Source organism: Pelophylax lessonae (assembly GCF_965119305.1).
Source record: "Pelophylax lessonae genome assembly, chromosome: 8".
Classification (NCBI taxonomy): Eukaryota; Metazoa; Chordata; class Amphibia; order Anura; family Ranidae; genus Pelophylax; species Pelophylax lessonae.
Window position 1 is genome coordinate 19708458 of NC_138775.1, and position 21263 is coordinate 19729720.

A 21263-nucleotide genomic window follows, 5' to 3' on the forward strand; every position below is an offset into this window, starting at 1 on the left:
CTGTCAGCTGCTCTCCCATTTCCACGGAAACGAAGAGACGCCGAATCAGGTGACCTGCTGGCGGCCATATTGGATATGGGCAGGCGTAGTGCGGAGATTGGGAGTGAAGGGAGCCAGCGCCATGTTGGGTGAGGGCAAATGAGGAATGAATGAGGTGAATCGGGGGATGAGCCCTTCATATCGCCGTATTCACTAAGAGGCCAACACCACCCAGAAGTGACCTTTCTCCGTGAATACAGCAGTCTGCTTCCCCCTTCCAGCTGACTAGAGGACCCACACAGTCCTCCTCTGCTCACATCTCACATAGGAGAAGCCTTACCAGCTGAAATATCATTTGTAGGTGGAGTACCCCTTTAATTTCTGTCCCCCTTCCCCCTCCTAGGTGTCATGGCTCAGGATTCAGCTCCATGTACAGTGAAAGCGGCGCTCCCCCTCCAGGTGGGGGATGGGAAGTCGGAGCTGGGCCGCCCCGGCGTGTACGTCATCGATGTCACCCTCCAGAAACCTCAGACCGTCCACGTAAGTCTCACCTGTGACTCCGCCTAGAATAGCGACTTCGAAATCTCTGAATCCGCCCAAAACTGACCTTCCAGTTCTAGGTCCTCACCCCTCCCCCGTCTCTCCCGCAGGAGATCTCCTTTAAGAATTTCTACACGGCCTTCCTGACGGTGAGGATCCAGCAGAGGAAGAAATCCGACCCCAAGAATAGAAGATGGCGGACGTGCGTCAGGGACCTGCGGCTGATGGCGAACCCCCACACCGAGGACGGCTCCCAGGACTACGTCTCCCTCCACGCTCCCCAGGTGAGGGTGGAGATCACAGGTCTGGGGGGGAGGGGAGCCTTTTACTATTATGTGTGGAGTGAAGAGTGGAGTCCCTTCATGTGCCCTAAAGTGGGACTCTGGATAAAACCTTTGTCCTGGTTTGGGTGTCAGAAGGGCAACAGCCCCCAAAGAGGAAGAGGATACATCACAACAGTCACATTGTTGTCTGCAGCCTTGGGGTCGTCTCTGACACCAGGGAGCTGGGTGACATTGTTATCTGCAGCCTTGGAGCCATCTATGACACCAGGGAGCTGGGTGACATTGTTATCTGCAGCCTTGGGGTCGTCTCTGACACCAGGGAGTTGGGTAACATTGTTATCTGTAGCCTTGGGGTTGTCTCTGTCCTCCACTCATAAATAAAGCTATCAGGTAAGCCGGTTGGCATTATTGCCCGCAGCCTTGGAGCCATCTATGACACCAGGGAGCTGGGTGACATTGTTGCCTGCGGCCTTGGGTAGGTCTCTGTCCTCCACTCATAAATAAAGCTGTCAGGTAAGTGTCAGGGAAATCATCTTTAGACCACAAGCTGATTACAAGGAAGATTTATTTCTCGTATACGAGGAGACAAGTACAGGAGATTGTCAGATATTCACCCACCGGTTCTAGCCGCCTGTGACCCGTGGTATAGGGTTCCATACACTGTAGCTAGCCTAGTTGGCTTCTTATCTGACACTTGTCTGCCTTCTTAAGCTAGCTGGCTCATTTTATATACAGTTAAACCTCCCGACTTAAAGCGGAGTTCCGGGCACAAAAACGATATTTTTTTTTTGTGCCCCTCCGCTAGTTCGAGATCACCTGAAAAGGAATTGGATAGTTATTTTTTTTTTTTTTTTGTTTACTCACCTTTTAATTGAAGATCGTAAATACTCACCTCAGAGTACTTCCTCCCTCGGAGCCGCGGCTCACCCCGTCACTTCCTGTCTCGCTATGATTCCTGGGAGCTGAACGCCATCGCTTCCAGGAATCAATGCGACGGCACCGGCCCTGCTCGTCACTTCCGGGCGACGCCTGGCATGCCCAGAAGCTGTTTAGGAATGCGGCGCCGCACCGGAAGTGACGAGAGGGGCCGGTGCAGGCGCATTCTGGGACAAGAAGACGCAGAAGAAGACAGAGAAGAGGACCGCGCCGGCTTCAGCTGCCCACAAGAGAGATGGAAACGCTGTGGAAGAAATTTTATAAGTAAGTATTTCTTCTAAAAGGTAAGTGCGAACCGGGACAGATCAGAGGCTAGCCATTGTGGAATGTGCTAGCCCTGACTGTCCCGGGGGTATGTTTATTAAAAAATGACTTCTGTGCCCGGAAATCCGCTTTAACTCTTCCCCAAGGACAATGAGGAATGTCTGTTTTTATTGCCATTTCCTTAAAGGGGAAGAAGCTTCATCTTACAAACTCTGAAATCTAGCCATTACCATATATAGTATAGGGCATTTAAAACCAGTTAGATTGTATTCAAGCAGAACAAAATGGAGTCACAGTCAGCCTTATACATAAATGATTATAAAGACATTCTTAATTTCTCTAACAGTAAACTGGGTGGAATTATTGCCTGCAGCCTTGGAGCCATCTCTGAAATCAGGGAGCTGTGAGACATTATTGTCTGCAGCCTTGGAGATGTCTCCAACACAAGAGAGCTGGGTGACATTGTTGCAGGCTTGGGGCCGTCTTTGTACTCCACATTTAAATCAAAGTATCAGGTAAGCCGGGAGGTATTTTTGTCTGCAGCCTTTGAGTTGTCTCTGACATCCGGGAGCTGGGTGACATTATTGTTTGCAGTCTTAGAGTTGTCTCTGACACTGGAGAGCTGGGTCACATTGTTGTCTGCAGTCTTGGGACCATCTCTGTCCTCCACATTTAAATAAAAGTATCAGGTAAGCCAGGTGGCATTATTTTCTGCAGCCTTGGTGCTGTCTCTGACACCAAGGAGCTGGGTGACATTATTGTCTGCAGCCTTGGGGTTGTCTCTGATACCAGGGAGCTGGGTGACATTGTTGCCTCCAGTCTTGGGTAAGTCTCTGTCCTTCACTCATAAATAAATGCATTAGGTGAGTTGGGTGACATTGTTATCTGCAGCGCTGGGTATGTCTCTGTCCTCCCCATTTAAAATAAAGCTATCAGGTAAGCCGGTGGCATTATTACCCGCAGCCTTGGAGCCATCTCTGAAATCAGGGAGCTGTGAGACATTATTGCATGCGGCCTTGGGTAGGTCTCTGTCCTCCACTCATAAATAAAGATGTCAGGTAGGCAGGGTGGCATTATTGCCTGCAGCCTTGGAGCCATCATTGACACCAGGGAGCTGTGAGACATTATTGCCTGCAGCCTTGGAGATGTCTCCAACACAAGAGAGCTGGGTGACATTGTTGTCTGCAGTCTTGGGGCTGTCTATGTCCTCCACATTTAAATAAAAGTATCAGGTAAGCCGGGTGGCATTATTGTCTGCAGCCTTGGCACTGTCTCTGACACCAAGGAGCTGGGTGACATTATTGTCTGCAGCCTTGAAGCTGTCTCTGACACCAAGGAGCTGGGTGACATTATTGTCTGCAGCCTTGGAGCTGTCTGTGGTACCAGGAAGCTGGGTGACATTATTGTCTGCAGCCTTGGAGCCATCTCTGACACCAAGGAGCTGGGTGACATTATTGTCTGCAGCCTTGAAGCTGTCTGTGGTACCAGGAAGCTGGGTGACATTATTGTCTGCAGCCTTGGCGCTGTCTCTGATACCAGGGAGCTGGGTGACAATATTGTCTGCAGCCTTGGAGCTGTCTCTGACACCAAGGAGCTGGGTGACATTATTGTCTGCAGCCTTGGCGCTGTCTCTGACACCAGGGAGCTGGGTGACATTATTGTCTGCAGCCTTGGAGCTGCCTCTGACACCAGGGAGCTGGGTGACATTATTGTCTGCAGCCTTGGCGCTGTCTCTGACACCAGGGAGCTGTGAGACATTATTGCCTGCAGCCTTGGAGCCATCTCTGACACCAAGGAGCTGGGTGACATTATTGTCTGCAGCCTTGAAGCTGTCTGTGGTACCAGGAAGCTGGGTGACATTATTGTCTGCAGCCTTGGAGTTGTCTCTGACACCAAGGAGCTGGGTGACATTATTGTCTGCAGCCTTGGAGCTGCCTCTGACACCAGGAAGCTGGGTGACATTATTGTCTGCAGCCTTGGAGTTGGCTGTGGTACCAGGAAGCTGGGTGACATTGTTGTCTCCAGTCTTGGGGAAGTTTCTGTCCTCCACTAATAAATAAATGCATTAGGTGAGTTGGGTGACATTGTTATCTGCAGCGCTGTGTATGTCTCTGCCCTCCCCATTTTTAAATAAAATTATCAGGTAAGCCAGGTGGCATTATTGCCCACAGCTTTGGAGCCATCTCTGAAATCAGGGAGCTGGGTCATATTGTTGGTTACAGCCATGGAGCTGGGTTTTATTGTTATCTGCAGCCTTGTGGCCATCTCCATCTTCTACTTTTAAATTAAGGTATCAGGTAAGCCGGGTGCCATTATTTGCAGCCTTCAGGCCATCTATGACACCAGGAAGCTGGGTGACATTGTTATCTGCAGCCTTGGAGCCATCTCTGAAATCAGGGAGCTGTATCATATTGTTGGTTAGAGCCATGGAGCTGGGTTTTATTGTTATCTGCAGCCTTGTGGCCATCTCCATCTTCTACTTTTAAATGAAGGTATCAGGTAAGCCGGGTGGCATTATTTGCAGCCTTCAGACCATCTATGACACCAGGAAGCTGGGTGACATTGTTATCTGCAGCCTTGGGGCTGTTTATGTCCTCCGCTTATAAATGAATGTGTTCACTGAGTCTGTTATATCCCAACAGATGCTCTGCGCTACAGACCATGTCAGCTCCATCCGTCTCATCCTGCGCCAGCCATCCCCAGTCTGGACGACATTTACTATTGAAGATCTTCAGATTAATCCATCTGGCCGACAGGTACGTTCCAGGTCCGCGAATGTTCTGCTAAAGTGGCTCCACCACTTCCCCTGCTATGTCGGATACAATTCATATCTCTGATGTCACATTGGTTGTCCTGGGACTGTTCCGCATTCACTGACTTGAGGGTGACTTGTGTGATGACAATGTTGTCAATATGTATTATCAGAGGGGTTTTGTTTCATCTCCAATGAAATCTAAAATGGTATTTGCAGGGAGATGGAACAGATTCCTTCGCATTTTGAGCTGCATGCAGATGTGAAATGGTATGTCCTGGTTGTACAGAATCACCTAGAGACCAACAAAACCTTTATATGGAGCAGACATATGGTGCTTGAGTATGCTCAAATCCTTATTCTGACCCAGCCATCAGAACCAACCGGTCCATATAACTAATGACAAATGAAACCTAGGGGTGCCGTACACATCTACAAATTCCAAGTGTGATAAATTCTAAACAAGCTGTTGAAAACACTGATTGTGCTAAATACAAATCTTGTGTGTTTGCACTGCTATAGCAATTGACTAACCCCCTAACAACAAAGATTTAAATAAACACAAAATGAATTAAACTAAATAACAACACAAATTGATAACCATTATTAAATTGTGCAATCCCAAGTGAATCAGTGCAGTATATTTGACTGCAGTGAATATTAAAAATGAGTCCAGCAGTGGATAATTCCCAAAAACAAGTCAAAAAGCTCAGAATAAGATAATGTGCATATGTTGAAGGCTCTACACCAGGCATGTCCAAAGTCCTGCCCGCGGGACAATTGCGGCCCCTAGGCCGCTTTAATACGGCCCCACAGATCATTTGGAAAAATCTATTGTTGTGGTCCCTGTGAATCTCAGAGCGCTGCTCAGGACCACTGGGATCTCTGGATCTTTCAACACCCATGTTACTTGTGAATACACTAAATGTTTACATCCACTGCCCATCCCCACTAGCTTTATATCCCTTGCTCAATATGGCCTCAGACTTAAGGGCCGTACACACGATACGAAAATTGGAAGTAAAATTTCGTCCGACGAACGATCTGCCGATTTTCGGATTGTTAGTATGGTGCTTTCAACAGCCGATAACGAATTTTCGGACGACAAAATCTGGATGTGCAGGCTATAAGTTTTTTATCGTCCGTCAACACAATGTCTGATTTTCCTTTGATTAGTACAGTTTTCATCCGAAAAAAATCATAAGAGCGAGACTAGGCATGCTCAGAAACGAAAGAACACATACAAAACAATCCAACACATGACATCACTTCTGAAGTAGAATTCTGTCGTACGGGAATTTTCGTATGAAAGTAACCTCTTCACTTTCCACATCAGACTAGCATGCAACAAAAAATGGACGACAGATCGTTCGATAATCTGATCGTGTGTACGAGGCTTTAGCCTGATAAGGGAGCACTAAAAAACACAAATAAATTTGGCCATTTTATGACAGAACCAGCGCTCTCTCCATGATAACTGGCATAACACCTGTTTAGATTTGTCATCCATGTGACGAAATGAAAAGTATGCCGTTTGCAATAAACTTTGCATAAAATAGTTCATTTGCATTTCATTTTAATGGTCCAAAGAATGTCAGGCAAAATGGTCGGCCCTCACGCATGTTCACTTCATCAAATCTGGCCCTCTTTGAAAAAAGTTTGGACACCCCTGCTCTACACCCTCATAAATAAGTGCTCCACCTCAGTAAATAATTCCCAAACTCAAATCCAAAATTCAACAAAGTGATGTACATATGTTGAAGGCTCATAAATCAAGTGCTCCACCGCCAAACAAGTGATGCTCCACCGGCTAAGTTGCATACTCAGCTTGTTAATGGACCCATCAACTAAAACAGGTCAGTCAAGCATATTACAATCACATCAATGGTGCAATGATCCTCCAGCTTATGTCATCAGCTGACCAGCTGTATAGGCTCTCAAATAAAGTCTGAGGATTCACGATCCTGTCTGGGAATTACGTCACCTGGCTCCGCCTCCCTAGGTCCCGAGTACCTTTTGAGGATGGAGCCAGTTGAGGCTGTTTACATCTAAATATGATCCAATCTGATCCAAACCGGGGGGTTCATTGCACCATTGATGTGATAAGTGATTGTAATATGCTTTATTGACCTGAATTAGTTTATGGGCCCATTAATAAGGGGAGCAAGCAATTAGGCCGGTGGAGCATCACTTGTTTGGCGGTGGAGCACTTGATTTAAGAGCCTTCAAAATATGCACATCACATTTTAGAATTTTGGATTTGAGTTTGGGAATTATTTACTGTGGTGGAGCACTTAATTTATGAGAGTGAAGAGCCTTCAACATATCCACATTACCTTATTTTGAGCTTTTGGACTTTTTTGGGGGAATTATCCACTGCTGGACTCATTTTTAATATTCATTGCAGTCAAATAAACTACATATAACTTATGGCCACTTTGAAAGGCCAGATTCCCCCCACCCAGCAAGTGAGATGAAACCCTCCCCCGAGGTTATTGGCTGAGAGTTAAGGCTCGTACACACTATAAGAAAATCTGGCGAGAATTTACATCCAAAGCACTTTCCTACGATTTCCGTATAGTGTGTACACAACTTTCTATAGCCGATTCCGACCTTCTGCAGGAGAATTTCAGAAGGGACAAGCTCCAAAATTTTTCTCGTACAGGAACAGAATGAACGATTTTCACTTAATGTGTACTGTTTTCGTATGAGAAAAATCAGAAATGAAAGACTGCTCATGATCAGAAACAATGGAACAAAAAAACGGAAAGGGCCCCCAATGGAACTTTATAGGCAGTAGATACTGTAGAGGTGCTTTTCCACTGCATGGAACCGAACGGTTCGGCTCGCTTTTGTGCTTTTCCACTGCATGGTACCGCATGGTACAGTGTAGGAACAGTTCAGTACAGTACGGTACGGCAGCGCTTTTCCACTACATGGAACCAAACGGTACGGCTCTCTAATGGCACTTTTCCACTGCAAGTACCGGCTCGGCTCTACTCGGCCCTGCTTGGCCCGGTTTGCTTTTCCACTGCTGGTACCGCATGGTACAGTGTTGGAACGGTTCGGTACGGTACGGTATAGGATTGCTTTTCCACTAAAGTAGTACTAAAGTTAAGTGGGTGGGATAACAACGGGGTGGGTGGGATTCTCTGACCAATCAGTGGCTAGTAGTGACTGCATGCAAAGGATTGTGGGATATGGTACCAGTTTGGTACCTGTTGGAACCACAATCGAGTAGGTACTGTTTTTTCAGAGCCGTACCGTACCGTACTGTTCGGTTCCATGCAGTGGAAAAGCGCCGCCGTACCGTACCGAACCGTTCCGACACCGTACCATGCGGTACCAGCAGTGGAAAAGCACAAAAGCGTGCCGAACCGTTCGGTTCCATGCAGTGGAAAAGCACCATAACAGTACCACCTTGATTGTGGTTCCAAGAGGTACCATACCGGTACCATATCCCACAATCCTTTGCATGCAGCTGACTGTTTGTCACTACTAGCCACTGATTGGTTAGAGAATTGTTGTTATCCCACCCATTTACTTTAGTTCTACTTTAGTGGAAAAGCAAACCATACCAAACCGTACCGAACCGTTTCAACACCGTACCATGCGGTACCATGGAATGGAAAACCAAACCGGGCCAAGCAGGGCCGTGTAGAGCCGAGCCGGTACTTGCAGTGGAAAAGTGCCATAGTAGGTGAAGTAATAATAGTAAGAGATATAAAATCAATATATTTTATTCAAATTAGTAAAAAAGTGAAAAATATCACAATACAGTTTTGAAAGCAATGCAAGCTTAGTACACATGTACTATAAGTTCACTTTGGGAACCCTGGGTGGGTCTAGGAGTGTAGATGCCCAACTAAACATAGGGTTCACACTGACATATGCAACATTATTCGGAACTTAATAATTTCTTCTTCAAGGGAAGATGGCAACAAGGTACCGAGGTCTATAAATATAATGACAAACATAGAAGTATATTCAGGTAACTGAACAATATCATCACAGACAAATCCATACAGTGATCATGGCAAATAATATATACTCACATTATACAATTGGATCAAAACATAGCAGTTAGCCCATAGAGATGTGCCCCATTGTAGCCATGTCTTGGTATGTAGCCCTGGAGTATGGAACCATGTATCCCAAGGTAATGGATGGAAGAGAGGGGATGCTAGAGAGTAATGCTAGGAGGCTCCGCCATGCTGGCACTCACAAGGATCACAAAAATAGGAAACCGATCCTAATGGAGAATGAAATGCAATGCAATGCATATGCCTTCCTCTTAAAGGGTTTTTTTTTTCATTTTTTTTTGGGGGAGTTTACTTCCTCTTACACACTATTGAGAAAATACATTTTCGTCCAAAGAATTTTCGCACGATTTTTTTCGTACAGAACTTTTTTGCAGATGATTCAAAATTTTCGTACGAAAATTCTCGAAGGGACAAACTCCAAAATTTTTCTCGTACAGGAAAAAATTAACGATTTTCGTTTAATGTGTACCGTTTTCATACGATTTTTGTACAAGAAAAATCAGAAAAGAAAGACTGCGCATGATCAGAAGCAATAAACAACAAAAAAAGCCTTTGTCGTACGAAAATTTTTGTACGAAATTTTGTAAGAAAATTTTCACCGGTTCCAATTTGCTGTGAAACAATGAGGAAAATCGGACAATCGGTCGCCCGATTTTCTTACAGTGTGTGTGTACCCTACTTTAGTGTCTGAAATGTATTCTATCTACAAATGCAAAAACATATTCATAACACATTGCCGCTTTTCTTTGGCTGTATCATGACAGAAAGCTGTGAGATGAGGACACACCTGATCTGTTTCCATTTTTTTTGTCCTCCAGAGTGCCCAGAAAGGGTTTTCCTGGTGGCTGAATCATCTCCCTCCTAAGGAGCAACTCCGAAGCCTGAACAAGGTACCTCACTAGTGAGATCTGTACATCAAGGGGCGTATATGAGAAAAAAAAATTGCAGAGGTAGTCACCCTGTGATGCTGCAAATAGGGGGCAAAAATGAATGTTATTAGGCTATATAATTATTCATACCTAACCACTTCCAGGCCGTCTTCCGCATATATACTGCGGCAGGGCGGCCCGACTGCTGTACGTGATTTTGTGCATGAGATTTAGGCAGCGTGCGCGCGCCGCTTCCGCTGTGATTGGACACAGCGGGAGCCAATCAGCAGGTCCAGCGGCTGCGATGGCCGCCGGGACCCGCCATTCGTTTGTCAGAGTGAGAGAATGGTGCTCTGCCTATGTAAACAAGGCAGACCGCTCTTCTTCTGTCAGGGAGGAATAGAGAGATGTTGTGTTTCAGCTAAGCTAAGCTGAAACACAGATCTCTCTTTTCCTCTAGTGCATCCACTCCCCCTACAGTTAGAAAGCACTCCCTAGGACAGTGATGGTGAACCTTGGCACCCCAGATGTTTTGGAACTACATTTCACATGATGCTCAAATACACTGCAGAGTGCATGAGCATCATTGGAAATGTAGTTCAAAAACATCTGGGGGGCCAAGGTTCTCCATCACTGCCCTAGGAGAACACTTAACCCCTTGATTGCCCCTAGTGTTAACCCCTTCCCTGCCAGTGTCATTTGTACAGTAACAGTGCATTTTTTTTTTAGCATTGATCACTGTATTGGTGTCACTGGTCCCCAAAAAGTGTCACTTATTGTCAGATTTGACCGCTGCAATGTCCCAGTCCTGCTAAAAATTGCTGATCGCCACCATTACTAGTAAAAGCAATAAAAATAAATAAAAAGTCAATAAATGTATCCCATAGTTTGTAGATTCTATAACTTTTGCGCGAACCCAATGAATATACGCTTATTAGGATTTTTTTTACCAAAAATATGTAGTAGAATACATATTGGCCTAAATTGATAAAAGACATTTATTTTTTTAAACTTTTTTTATTAGGTATGTTAAATAGCAGAAAGTAAAAAATATTGTTTTCCTGACGGACTCCATGGGAGCATAGGTATGGGTTAAGCCTGCCTCCACTCCTCCCCTAAAGGACCCCACTCCCATAAATCTTTGCTCTGAGCCAGAGGCCGCGTTCCTTATTTTGTCCTCCTCCTAAGGACCAGAATGGTTGAAGTCTTACCTTGGATGAAGTGTTCACGATCGAGGCCTGGTTGTTCGGCAAGCTGTGCTCCAGAAGACGTGTGGAGTCTCCAGCAGTCTCCAGCTATTAGTGGGGCAGAGAAGGGCGATGGATTAGGTGCCATGTGGAGTCTCCAGCAGTCCCCAGCTATTAGTGGGGCAGAGAAGGGCGATGGATACGGTGCCATGTGGAGTCTCCAGCAGTCCCCAGATATTAGCGGGGTAGAGAAGGGCGATGGATTAGGTGCCATGTGGAGTCTCCAGCAGTCCCCAGCTATTAGTGGGGCAGAGAAGGGCGATGGATTTGGTGCCAGGTGGAGTCCCCAGTAGTCCCCAGCTATTAGCGGGGTAGAGAAGGGCAATGGATTCAGTGCCATGTGGAGTCACCAGCAGTCCCCAGCTATTAGCGGGGTAGAGAAGGGCAATGGATTCAGTGCCATGTGGAGTCCCCAGCAGTCCCCAGCTATTAGCGGGGTGGAGAAGGGCGATGGATGCAGTGCCATGAAGAGCTTAAGGTTGGCCATTGGCAGGCAAAGTGGCAGTACAGTCTAAGAGCCTTGCTATTAGCAGGTGGCCATAAACACCCTGGGCCCATGCAGCAGAGTCTTCTGGATCCAGGCATGGTCATGTGCGGTTATGTTTACTTTTATATTGCATTCTATGGCAGCAGTTGTGTGTGTTTGTCTGTTTTTTTTTCCCTGGCTCTAGTGTCTTCCAGCCTATGGCGGCTGGAGCGCATTTGCGTTCCAAGCTGCCGCTCTCTCTTCCCGCCTGGTGTCCCTGGGTTATTCCTGCAGTGGTGGTGTCATTACAGTGGAGAAATTTTAATCAGCGGTCAATACTGCTGATGTTGGGATTTCTCTGTGTGCAGCTTGCAGCTTCCCTAAATGTGGTGTGCAATCATCACAGGTATATGCTCTGCAATACCACCCTTGTGTGTTGCCGATGCGTGTGATCCTGATGGTTCTATCACCTGTGTGTGCAGTATCCCCCCCTTGTGGCCAGCCCTTGTGTAGCGGAGATGAGAGAGTTTTTTTTTTTTTTTTTTAAGTATTCCTTTCCTCCCTTGCCTGGGCACTCCTTTTGGGTTTTTAACCCTTTCCTTTCTAGCCTATTTTGTATTCTTTTTAGTTTTGTAAGTTTGGCAAGTTGGGTCTTGCCTCGGGACCGGAGCCTGCTAGGCTGGAAAAAACATAGTCTAGAGGACAAAGTTCAGAGCATGCGGGGGTTGCACATTTTTACAGACCAGGGCTGGATTTTAGGAAGAGTTGGTGAAGAGGCTAGATATCTCTCAGATGTATGCTAAAAGCTTGACCTTGGGTATCCAAGAAGCTACTGAGTTTGTGCCTCAGACTATTGGAACGTCAAAGCGGTCTTTTTAGGACACGCATGGTCCATCAGAAGTCCTCCTCATCTTGGATTCATTTCCACTAATTTTGCCTCACTCTGAGGTAAAATGAAGCATATACTCTTGTATTACGTAAAGTCATTGGTGCCGCAAAGTGCTGCTGTGCCAGTCCCAGGATGCGAGAAATTTCATGGCATGTACTCGCCTCTTCATGGTCATGAAGAGGAGCTGCTTGCGGAGGCCGATTTTAGACTTTGCGCACCTAAACCAGTTTTCATCAAAAGGAGAAGTTCAAGATGGAAACCTTGTCCCTGATTCATAGGGGGTCCAGCCAGGTGACTGGCTCCTTTCCAATAGACCTAAAGATGCTTACTTTCATGTGCCCATTGTAGAAGACTTCTGTAAGTTCCTTCGGTTTGCCGTAGGTCAAGACCATCTCCAGCTTGCTTGTCTACCATTCGGGCTTTCAACATCACCCTGTGTGTTTTAAAGGATCTTATTAGTTGTTAAGGTCTATATCAAAGTACGGAGCATACACCTGCATAGTTACTTGGATGTTCTTCTCCTACTGTCCCAAGACAGAGGGCAGCTGCTCCTCAAAATTTGGCTGGCGGTTGATTCTGAAAAGGAGACACCTGGAGCCCACTCTGTCTCTTGTGTGCCTTGGGACACAGTTCGATATAATCAAGTGGACCGTTGCTTTGTCTCTGGTTCCCGATGTTCTGGAACAGAATACTCCTGGCCCTGTCTTCTTCCCACCTGTGCGCCTTTCAGTTTCTAAAATGATCAACACTATGGTTTCTACGGAACCGATGGTCAAGTGAAAACTCCAGGGAGATGGCCCTTCCGGAAGGGGTTTCTCCAGCAGTGGGAGCCAGGAAGAAGAATTCAGTTATTCTACATAACATCAGTCATGAGAGTGAGTTCCCTGGTGGATGCAGTGGAGAAACTGGCTAATTCGCCATTCCATTGCCTTATTTCCTGGTTTCACAATCGCGCCAGATACCACCAATATAGCATGGGGGGGGCTTGCTGCCTGTCGCAGATAACTCATGGCAGGCAGGCAGGCTGTCAATTTCACAAGATTGTGTTGAACATTCTGAAACAACGGGCAGCTTTCTGCACCCTGCAGGCATTTTACCATATAACAAAGGGAGCGTTAGTGCTCTTAGGCTCATCAACACTACGGCAGTCTCCTATGTTAAAAGACAAGGGGTGACTCACAGCCTGTTCTCTATTACAGGAAGCTGAGCCAATTATGTCTTGGGCTCAGAAGAATCAAGCCCATCATAAAGGCTTATTTCCCCGGAGTCCAGAACATTCTAAAAGACTTTCCTTCCAGAGTCCAGTTGGACAACACCGAATGGTCTCTACCTGTGGAGGTTTTTCATGTGCAGATGCTCTGATGGGTCATTGGAAATGCAGCAGGTCCTGCGTGTTTCTTCAAGTCCTGGTCATCCTCGGGTTTCTACGAACACCCTGAACAGAAGTTGTGGAGGTAGTGGCAATGATGCCTGTGGCAATGATAGTAGTAGCAGGTAGTAGGAGGTAGTGGCAATGATGCCAATTAGGCCATGGTTCCCCTTGCTAGCACTGTTCAGCTAGCGGAACCCAGTGCCCCTTCTCATCAGGCCAGGCCTTCTGTCACTGGGTACATTTCTGTGTCCATGTCCAGCACGGTTACGTCTGACGGTCTGGTTCTTGAGATTGGAGATCCTCATCTGCTGTTCCTCCAGAGTCATCTCTCTTTCTCTCGAATGCCCAAAGAGTGAACCCAAACAAAGTTTACTGGTGAATCTGGTCAAAGTCTGTGCAATACATATCTGCTGCTGACAGATCATTTACTGATCTAGAAGTTCTAAATATTCTGGGCTTCCTCCAGTTTAGATCTGGCTCTATCGATCAGCTTTATTGGCCTTCACAGGTGTTTCTAGGTCTAGGCATCTTTTCCTGTCCAACAACTCTTCAAGTTTTCCAAATGTAATCTCCCTCTTGTTCTCAACTCTCTCTTGGGAGTTGGAGCGGAGTGTTCTAGGGCTTTCTCTGTTAAAGGCATCTCTGTCATGTTCGCCTTTCTCCTGGCTATCACGTCAGCATAAAAAGCCTCAGAGATGGATTCACTGGTCATGGAGAACTTTTCCTAACTTTCTTCTAGTTCGAGCGGTGCTTTTACCTAAGCTTGACTCAATTCCTAAGGGTACATCAGTCTTTCATGGGAACCAAGAAATTGTTCTACCAATGTTTGGAATACTTGCGTCCTTTAGACAGGGGAGAGGTCGCACTGTAGCTTAGTTGGTTAAAGCGCATGTCTAGTAAACAGGGAATCCTGAGTTTGACTCTCAGCAGTGCCTTCCTTTGGTTCTAGGAATCTCTCAGATATTGTGAAGTTATATCTACAAGCTACAGCTTCCTTCAGGCTTCAGAATGCCTGTTCATTCTTTTTGCCAGAAAGGACAAAGGGAAACGCCTCATCTAGGGCGATTGTGGCATGAATTGTCTGCGGGCAGCCGACAGGCTCACAGAGCCGAGGGCTTGGCTCCTTTGGGGATGGTGACCTCTCACTCGACCAGGAGTGTGTCTACAACCTTTGCAGCATGTGGTTCCCAATGTAATTGGGAAGGGCGGCCTTGTGCTCCCCGATCAATACATTTATGGCTCATTATTGTTTAGAGCCGGCCTCTTTATCTTCTGTTAATTTTTGTTCTACAAATCCTATCGGATGACAGTGTCAATTAAACCTTTTTCTTTTGATCTGCAATTGCCCACCCGGGTATGGCTAGTTTTTTCCCCATATGTATGCTGCCATCAAGTCTGGACAAAAACGGAAAATTTCCTATCAAATACTTACCGTAACTTTCCTTTCCTGATGGACTCCATGGCAGCAGAAGTTCCCTCCCAGAGTCATGAGTAGGCTAGTTATGGAAGGCGGCCTCTGGCTGAGAGCAAATAGAGTGGGGTCCTATAGTGGAGGCGGGGTGAACCCATACGTATGCTGCTGTGGAGTCCATCAGGAAAGGAAAATTTACGGTAAGTATTTGATAGGAAATTTTCAGGTTCTTTTTTTTTTTTGCAAAATTGTGGTTATTTTTTTGTTTAAAGCGCAAAAAATAAAAAACGCAGAGGTGATCAAATACTGCCAAAAGAAAGCTATATTTGTAGGGAAAAAAAAGACATCAATTTTAATTGGGGACAGCGTTGCATGACTGTGCAATTGTCAGTTAAATCAATGCAGTGCCGTATCGCAAAAAATGGCCTGGTCATTAAAGGGGTAAAACCTTCCGGGGGCTGAAGTGGGTAATAGATAGAGTGAATCAGGAAAATACTGCATAATGACCACTAGAGGGAACTGATGACCTTTTGTAACTAATTATTTATTGTTTATGATCATCTGCATTTTGTGGCCATAATGTGGTATATTCCTTATTCACTCTATTCTGTATGAATAATATTGTTTAACCTGGAGAGAAAATAGGCTAGTAACGTTCGATTTTGCCACCATTTGCTCAGAACAATTTTTTACCTGCAGTTTCACAGGACGAATAGCTGTGCAGCTTCTTTTATAAATACACCCCCAAGAGTCAGTATAGGCAACTATGGGATTTTGGTTATAGAAGGAGCAGTGTGCAGTGTTTTCTCCACCCAACTCTGTGTGTTCCGATTGCTCCTGTTTAGTGATAGTGAGAGCCCTTCATATTTTGCACAGCACAGGTTAGTTTTGGATGGGGAAGGAAATTGTTAGAACCCCTGTCTGTTTTTTTTTTTTTTTCTGTGTCCCTTTGGGGAGGATTCCCATCAATTCCTGTACTGGTGACAACCATAAATGTTTCCCCCCTCCTTCACATGACAGCCAACCAACCAAGAGGCTGCTCTGCCCACCTTGTGGGAAGGTTTGGGGGGTTGAGTGGGCAGCTGATGATACCCCACTCAGTGTTGGGAAGATGTTAATTACTAAGCAAAGTTCCCTTTCTATGGGGAAAGATCATTGATGGAGGAGATTTCTCTGGACACATGGTGTACTTTGCCTGATCTGATGTGCAGGCTGCGACACTCTGGCACAAGGAAGCAGATTTCGGTTCTGAACTCCCTTAAATTGGAGAAAGGCGAAGCTGAAGATTATAATCTATCGAGAAGGTGAATCTCCCCAACAAGGACACAGACTGCAATGTAAATATGACTGGGGGGGGGGGGGGGTCTAACCCTTGCACTCTACAACCACAAAAACTGAAGAATATAACTTTGAGATACTTTTTTTAAATAGTTCAATTTTTCCAGCAGTTGTGGGTGGAAGGATGAATGATTCTCTGTATAATGTGATGTTGGTTGTCTATCCACCCAGCAGTGGATATCAGGTATATCTTATCTCCATGTCTTTCATGTGCCAGGGCCTACCTGATCCCAACCGTGTGTCCAGCGAGCTGCAGCAGATGTGGATGCTAACGGAAGTGATGCGGTCCAATCAGAGCTCAGCGAGTGTCGGCAGGTTCGATGTAGGTGTCCGGAATATTCATTTTTTTTTTTTTTTTAATTTTTATTTAAAAGTGTGCAAAAAAACAACATACACTACATGCACAAAATTAAAACGGAAAAGAATGTGCCAACACATTAGCATAGAGATATGATTTTGGTCATGTACAGGAAGTAACACAGAGGGCAGTCAGGCATTTATCCAAACAGATCAAATAAAATAATAACCATAAAACAACTACAATCTTTTGCTGTGTTAACTGTCTATGGTGAATCCGCTGGTTATAGGAAGGATAAGGGGCAAATATACCAGTGTCTCACAGCCAGACAGTCGTGCACCCCCCACCCCAGGGCATTGCACCAGGATCCCTACACAATTAGCACATAGTTAGCATTGATGATCACCAATCATCCAATATCTTATTATATTTCCCTGGACATCCTCTATTCACATAAAGAGCCTTTTCATAAGGCAAAATCTGATTAACAGCTAGTAACCAATTCCTTATAGTGGGAGGAGTAGGTTGAATCCACTTCAGGGTGATAGATTTCCTAGCCAGAAAGAGCGTTTCCCCAACTATAATTCTGTGGTGCCTGGGCCATACCGTTTCATCTAGGATACCAAGTAAACAAACCTCTGTAGTCAAAGGTACAGGTGTAGATAGCACTGAGGACAATATTTCAACAATTCTCTGCCAGTATCCGGCTATCACCGGGCACTGCCATATGACATGGAGAAAGTCAGCCCTAGGGGTATTACATCTTGTACAGTTAGAAGATGACATGCGATGCATTGCATGGAGCCTGATTGGAGTCAGATAAGATTGGTGAATCATGTAAATTTGGAGTAGTTTATTGTTAACTGCTGGTGATAAATATAAATGGCAGGAGCATGCCTCCTCCCAGTCCTCGTCAGAAAGATTGGGAATTATTGCTTGCTATTTGGACCTAACCGCCAGCGGGGCAGTGGCCAAGCTGGCAGTAAGTAGATGTGCATATATATCCGTCACCAATCCTTTGGGACCCTGAAATATACATTTTTTTATCACAGGGAAAATGTTACTTCCTGCCCTTCTTCCAGTGCTCTGTGCTTGCAGGGCTGAGTAACTGCCACGCCCCTCATCACAGACACACCCCTCATCTTAAAGCGGAGTTCCGGCCTGTTTTGCAACTTTAGTGATTCCTGGAGTGCTCGCTATGCTGATCAACAATTGTGCATTTTCAATTTTTTTCGGGGGTCCCTTACCTTATTTTCAGGGCATTTTTGATTGTACTTCCTCCTTCTCCCCCCTCTGTGGCCACGGCCACCGACATCACTTCCGCCTTTGCATTGCATTGCATCCTGGAAGCTGTTTGTCATCACTCCCAGGAAACTGGAATCAGGAAGAACTCCCAGAACACTCTCTGGAATCAGGAAGAAGGGCACAGCAGATTACACTGCGGCTTCAGATACCAACATCCAAGATGGCCGCGCCCAGACAGCGTTTTTAAAAGTAATATTTTGACTAAAATCCAATACTGTTCACCTTGTAAGTATGAAAATAGCGTTTCTGTAAAGGGCGATGGATTAGTATTATAGGGGTATTTTTAGTTAAAAAAGGTATTTGAGGCCGGAACTCCGCTTTAAAGTGATTTTAAATGCTCAATTTTTTTTCCTTAAAATTCTGGTAACAAACATCTTATAGTTACCTTCTCTATGTAATGGTTTTGCTCATCGTCTTGTGTCCCCTGCCACCACTTGCTATGGGGCTCTCATTAGTGCTTTCTCCCAAGCCCCGCTCTATGTGTGTGTCTATCAGTGTGGGGTTCAGCCCCCTCCTTACTAACCGTAATTTACAGCAGCGGGAGCCAATGGCGCCCGCTGCTTGCTCTGAGCCAATTAGGAGAGAGAAAGCCAAGAGAGCATCTGCCCTCGTGCACACTCCTGGAGTAAAATCGGGCTGAGGTAAGTATGCCGGGGGGGGAGCTGCATGCAGAAGTTTTTTTTAACCTTAGTGCAGAGAATACATTAAGGTAAAAAACCTTCTGCCTTTAGATCCATTCAAAGCGGAGTTCCGCCCACGAAAATGTTTTTTCAATAAAAATACCCCCGGGACAGTCAGGGCTAGTACATTCCACAATGGATAGCCTCTGAACTGTCCCGGGTCGCACTTACCTTTTAGAAGAAATACTTACCTTGAAAATTTCTTCTCCAGCACTGCCATCTCGGATGTGGGCAGCGGAAGCCAGCGCGTCCTCTTCTCCCAGAATCTGCCTGCACCGGCCCCGCTCGTCACTTCCGGTGCGCGGGTGTCATCCCTGCACAGCTACTGGGCATGCCCAGAAGATGTTTAGCAGGGAATGAGCGCCCGCACCGGAAGTGACAAGCGGGGCCGGTGCAGGCGCATTGATTCCTGGGAGCGATGATGTTCAGCTCCCAGGAATCAATGCAAAGAGAAAGTGACGGAAGTAAACAAAAAAAAAAAAAAAATCGCAACTATCCATTTGTTTTACAGGTGACCAAAAGCAAGCGGATGGCCCAAAATCTATGTCGATTTTGTGGCCGGAACTCCGCTTTAAGCATCTTATTGCAAAGAAGATAAGGGGGTGCCTGACCAGAGAGAGTTAATTTTTAGATGTGATAGAGGGGTATCCGATCAGAGGGGGAGAGTAGCTGAACACAAGAAGAAGGTGGAGGCCAGACTATAATAATGGAAGTCATTAGTTTCACACACAATGGAAGTCTCTCTATAGATGGGAGTGTGACCAGCCAGAGGGGACCCTATATCTTCCCTACAGGGGCCCCACTGCCCTGTGATGTCAGTGGTAAAGTGAGGCAAGTCAGCGAAGATGACAGATGTCGGAGCCTCTGGACAGCAAATCAAACTAGTCAGCAGGCACATGTGCACATGTGCAGTTACATGTGCAGTGTCCTGTCATTTAGGGAGGAGCCTGTCACCAGGGGGTGTGTCTTTGACAACCAACCTCAGAAACTTTTGGCTGGGCTCCCTGCAGCTGGGTAACCTTTTTGGGGAACTCCATATCCTTCCATGAACAAGAGTGGAGAAGTTGTGGATTGTGGACATTGGATGTGCAAAATACCAGAGGCGTAACTAGAACCTTCAGGGCATCTGTGCAAGAAACCATAAAGGGCCCCTCTTATTCCCCCCACCCCTCATCTGAGCCTCGGGCTTCCTGTTCTGGGAGTGCGTTTGCGAACATCCGCTCAGAGGTCTGCCTCCCGCATGCTCCCTGGGGTGCCCATCCAGCGCAATCTATGACAGCTGGGTCCTTGGGACATAGCTGAGCACAGATCACGGTAAAGGGCCAATCACAGCGGCTCTTTACCATGTGATCAGCTGATCACATATAAACAGACTTGCCGGTTATCGACAGTCCTTTCCTCCCACAGTGTCTGTGTGAGAAAAGCAGAGCCGTTACTGGCAAGACTGTCAATACAATGTTTACACTGATAATCAGGGCACTGATTATCAATGCAGCCCCATCAGTGCCGCTTATCACTGCTATCAGTGCCTCCTAAGCAGGGCTCTGAGCTGAGAGCTTCTCTCTCATACAGCCCAGAGCCTGCACTGACAGTTCCCCCTCTATCCTCCCTCAAACGGATGGGAGAGGTAAGAAGCGATCTGCTCCCTCTCCTCCTGTGTGTGCACCGTGGGAAGTGTGAAGCCCAGCAGCTGAATGATTCCCCGAAAGCCCAGCTGGGGCACTCCGACAGTGGTGGAACGTCAGAGTCCAGTCGCAAGTGCGACATTTGTTACCCTGGTAGTTCTGCCACTGCAACACCCCCAAAAAATTCATACACAGGGCTGGTCTATCTCTGAAATAAAGCCTTGTTTGAAATGTATAAATGTGATACTTTTTTTGTTTTGTCCGATTGCTGAATAAATAGTCCCATATCAGAACAGTTGTGGGGGCTCTCCAGGACCCAGTGGCAGAAGTCAAGTGACTGTTGTGTTCATCGGTGGGGGCGGTTTACACAGTGGGGTAAGTGTGCAGTATCATGACTCTCCACAGTGAAATTAATCTTATTTCTCGTATTGTTCTCTCTCCAGGTGGACGGCTGCTATGACATCAATCTACTGTCCTACACATGAGCGCCACATGGTGTCTGGAATGAGAGGAGCCTCAGCCTTCGTAATTGGATGTTGGATTGGGACTGGATAGAAAGATCTACGTAATCCCCAATGGTGTCCCCAGTGGGTCATAAGATTTACACTGGGAGGACGATATTTTGAGATCATTTATCATTAATATAGGGAGCTTATACCATAGCGATGTCATCTGCCTGTCATTTCTTGTTATAAGCCATCATAGCTGCTGGGACTCCTCACATTCCAAATGAAAAGGAGACGACTTGTTGTTCCCAGATCTTACTGTGTGTGACACACGCAGAGCTGTAACGTGGCTCCGCCATCTATAATACCTTCATCGGAGCTGTGACATGGCTCCACCCTCTTTAGTACCTTCATCAGAGCCATGACATGGCTCCCCCTCTATAGTACCTTCCCCAGAACTGACATGGCTCCACCCTCTTTAGTACCTTCATCAGAGCTGTGACATGGCCCCACCATTTA

The 21263-nt window shown here is 46.2% G+C and overlaps 1 protein-coding gene across 1 annotated transcript; it reads left to right on the forward strand.

Moving 5' to 3' along the window:
- Positions 1-7: 7 nt before the first annotated feature.
- On the forward strand, positions 8-20818 carry NICN1 (nicolin 1, tubulin polyglutamylase complex subunit). Its single transcript, XM_082265390.1, has 7 exons — positions 8-154; positions 383-519; positions 630-803; positions 4646-4759; positions 9617-9688; positions 16608-16712; positions 20742-20818. The coding sequence occupies exons 2-7, from the start codon at positions 388-390 to the stop codon at positions 20781-20783; spliced, it is 639 nt and encodes a 212-aa protein (XP_082121516.1). The 5' UTR covers positions 8-154; positions 383-387; the 3' UTR covers positions 20784-20818.
- Positions 20819-21263: the final 445 nt, after the last annotated feature.

Coding starts and splice junctions, on each gene's coding strand:
- NICN1 (XM_082265390.1), top strand. CDS start 388: ATGGCTCAGGATTCAGCTCCATGTACAGTGAAAGCGGCGCTCCCCCTC. Junction 520..629: donor AGAAACCTCAGACCGTCCAC/GTAAGTCTCACC, acceptor TCTCTCCCGCAG/GAGATCTCCTTTAAGAATTT. Junction 4,760..9,616: donor TTAATCCATCTGGCCGACAG/GTACGTTCCAGG, acceptor TTTGTCCTCCAG/AGTGCCCAGAAAGGGTTTTC.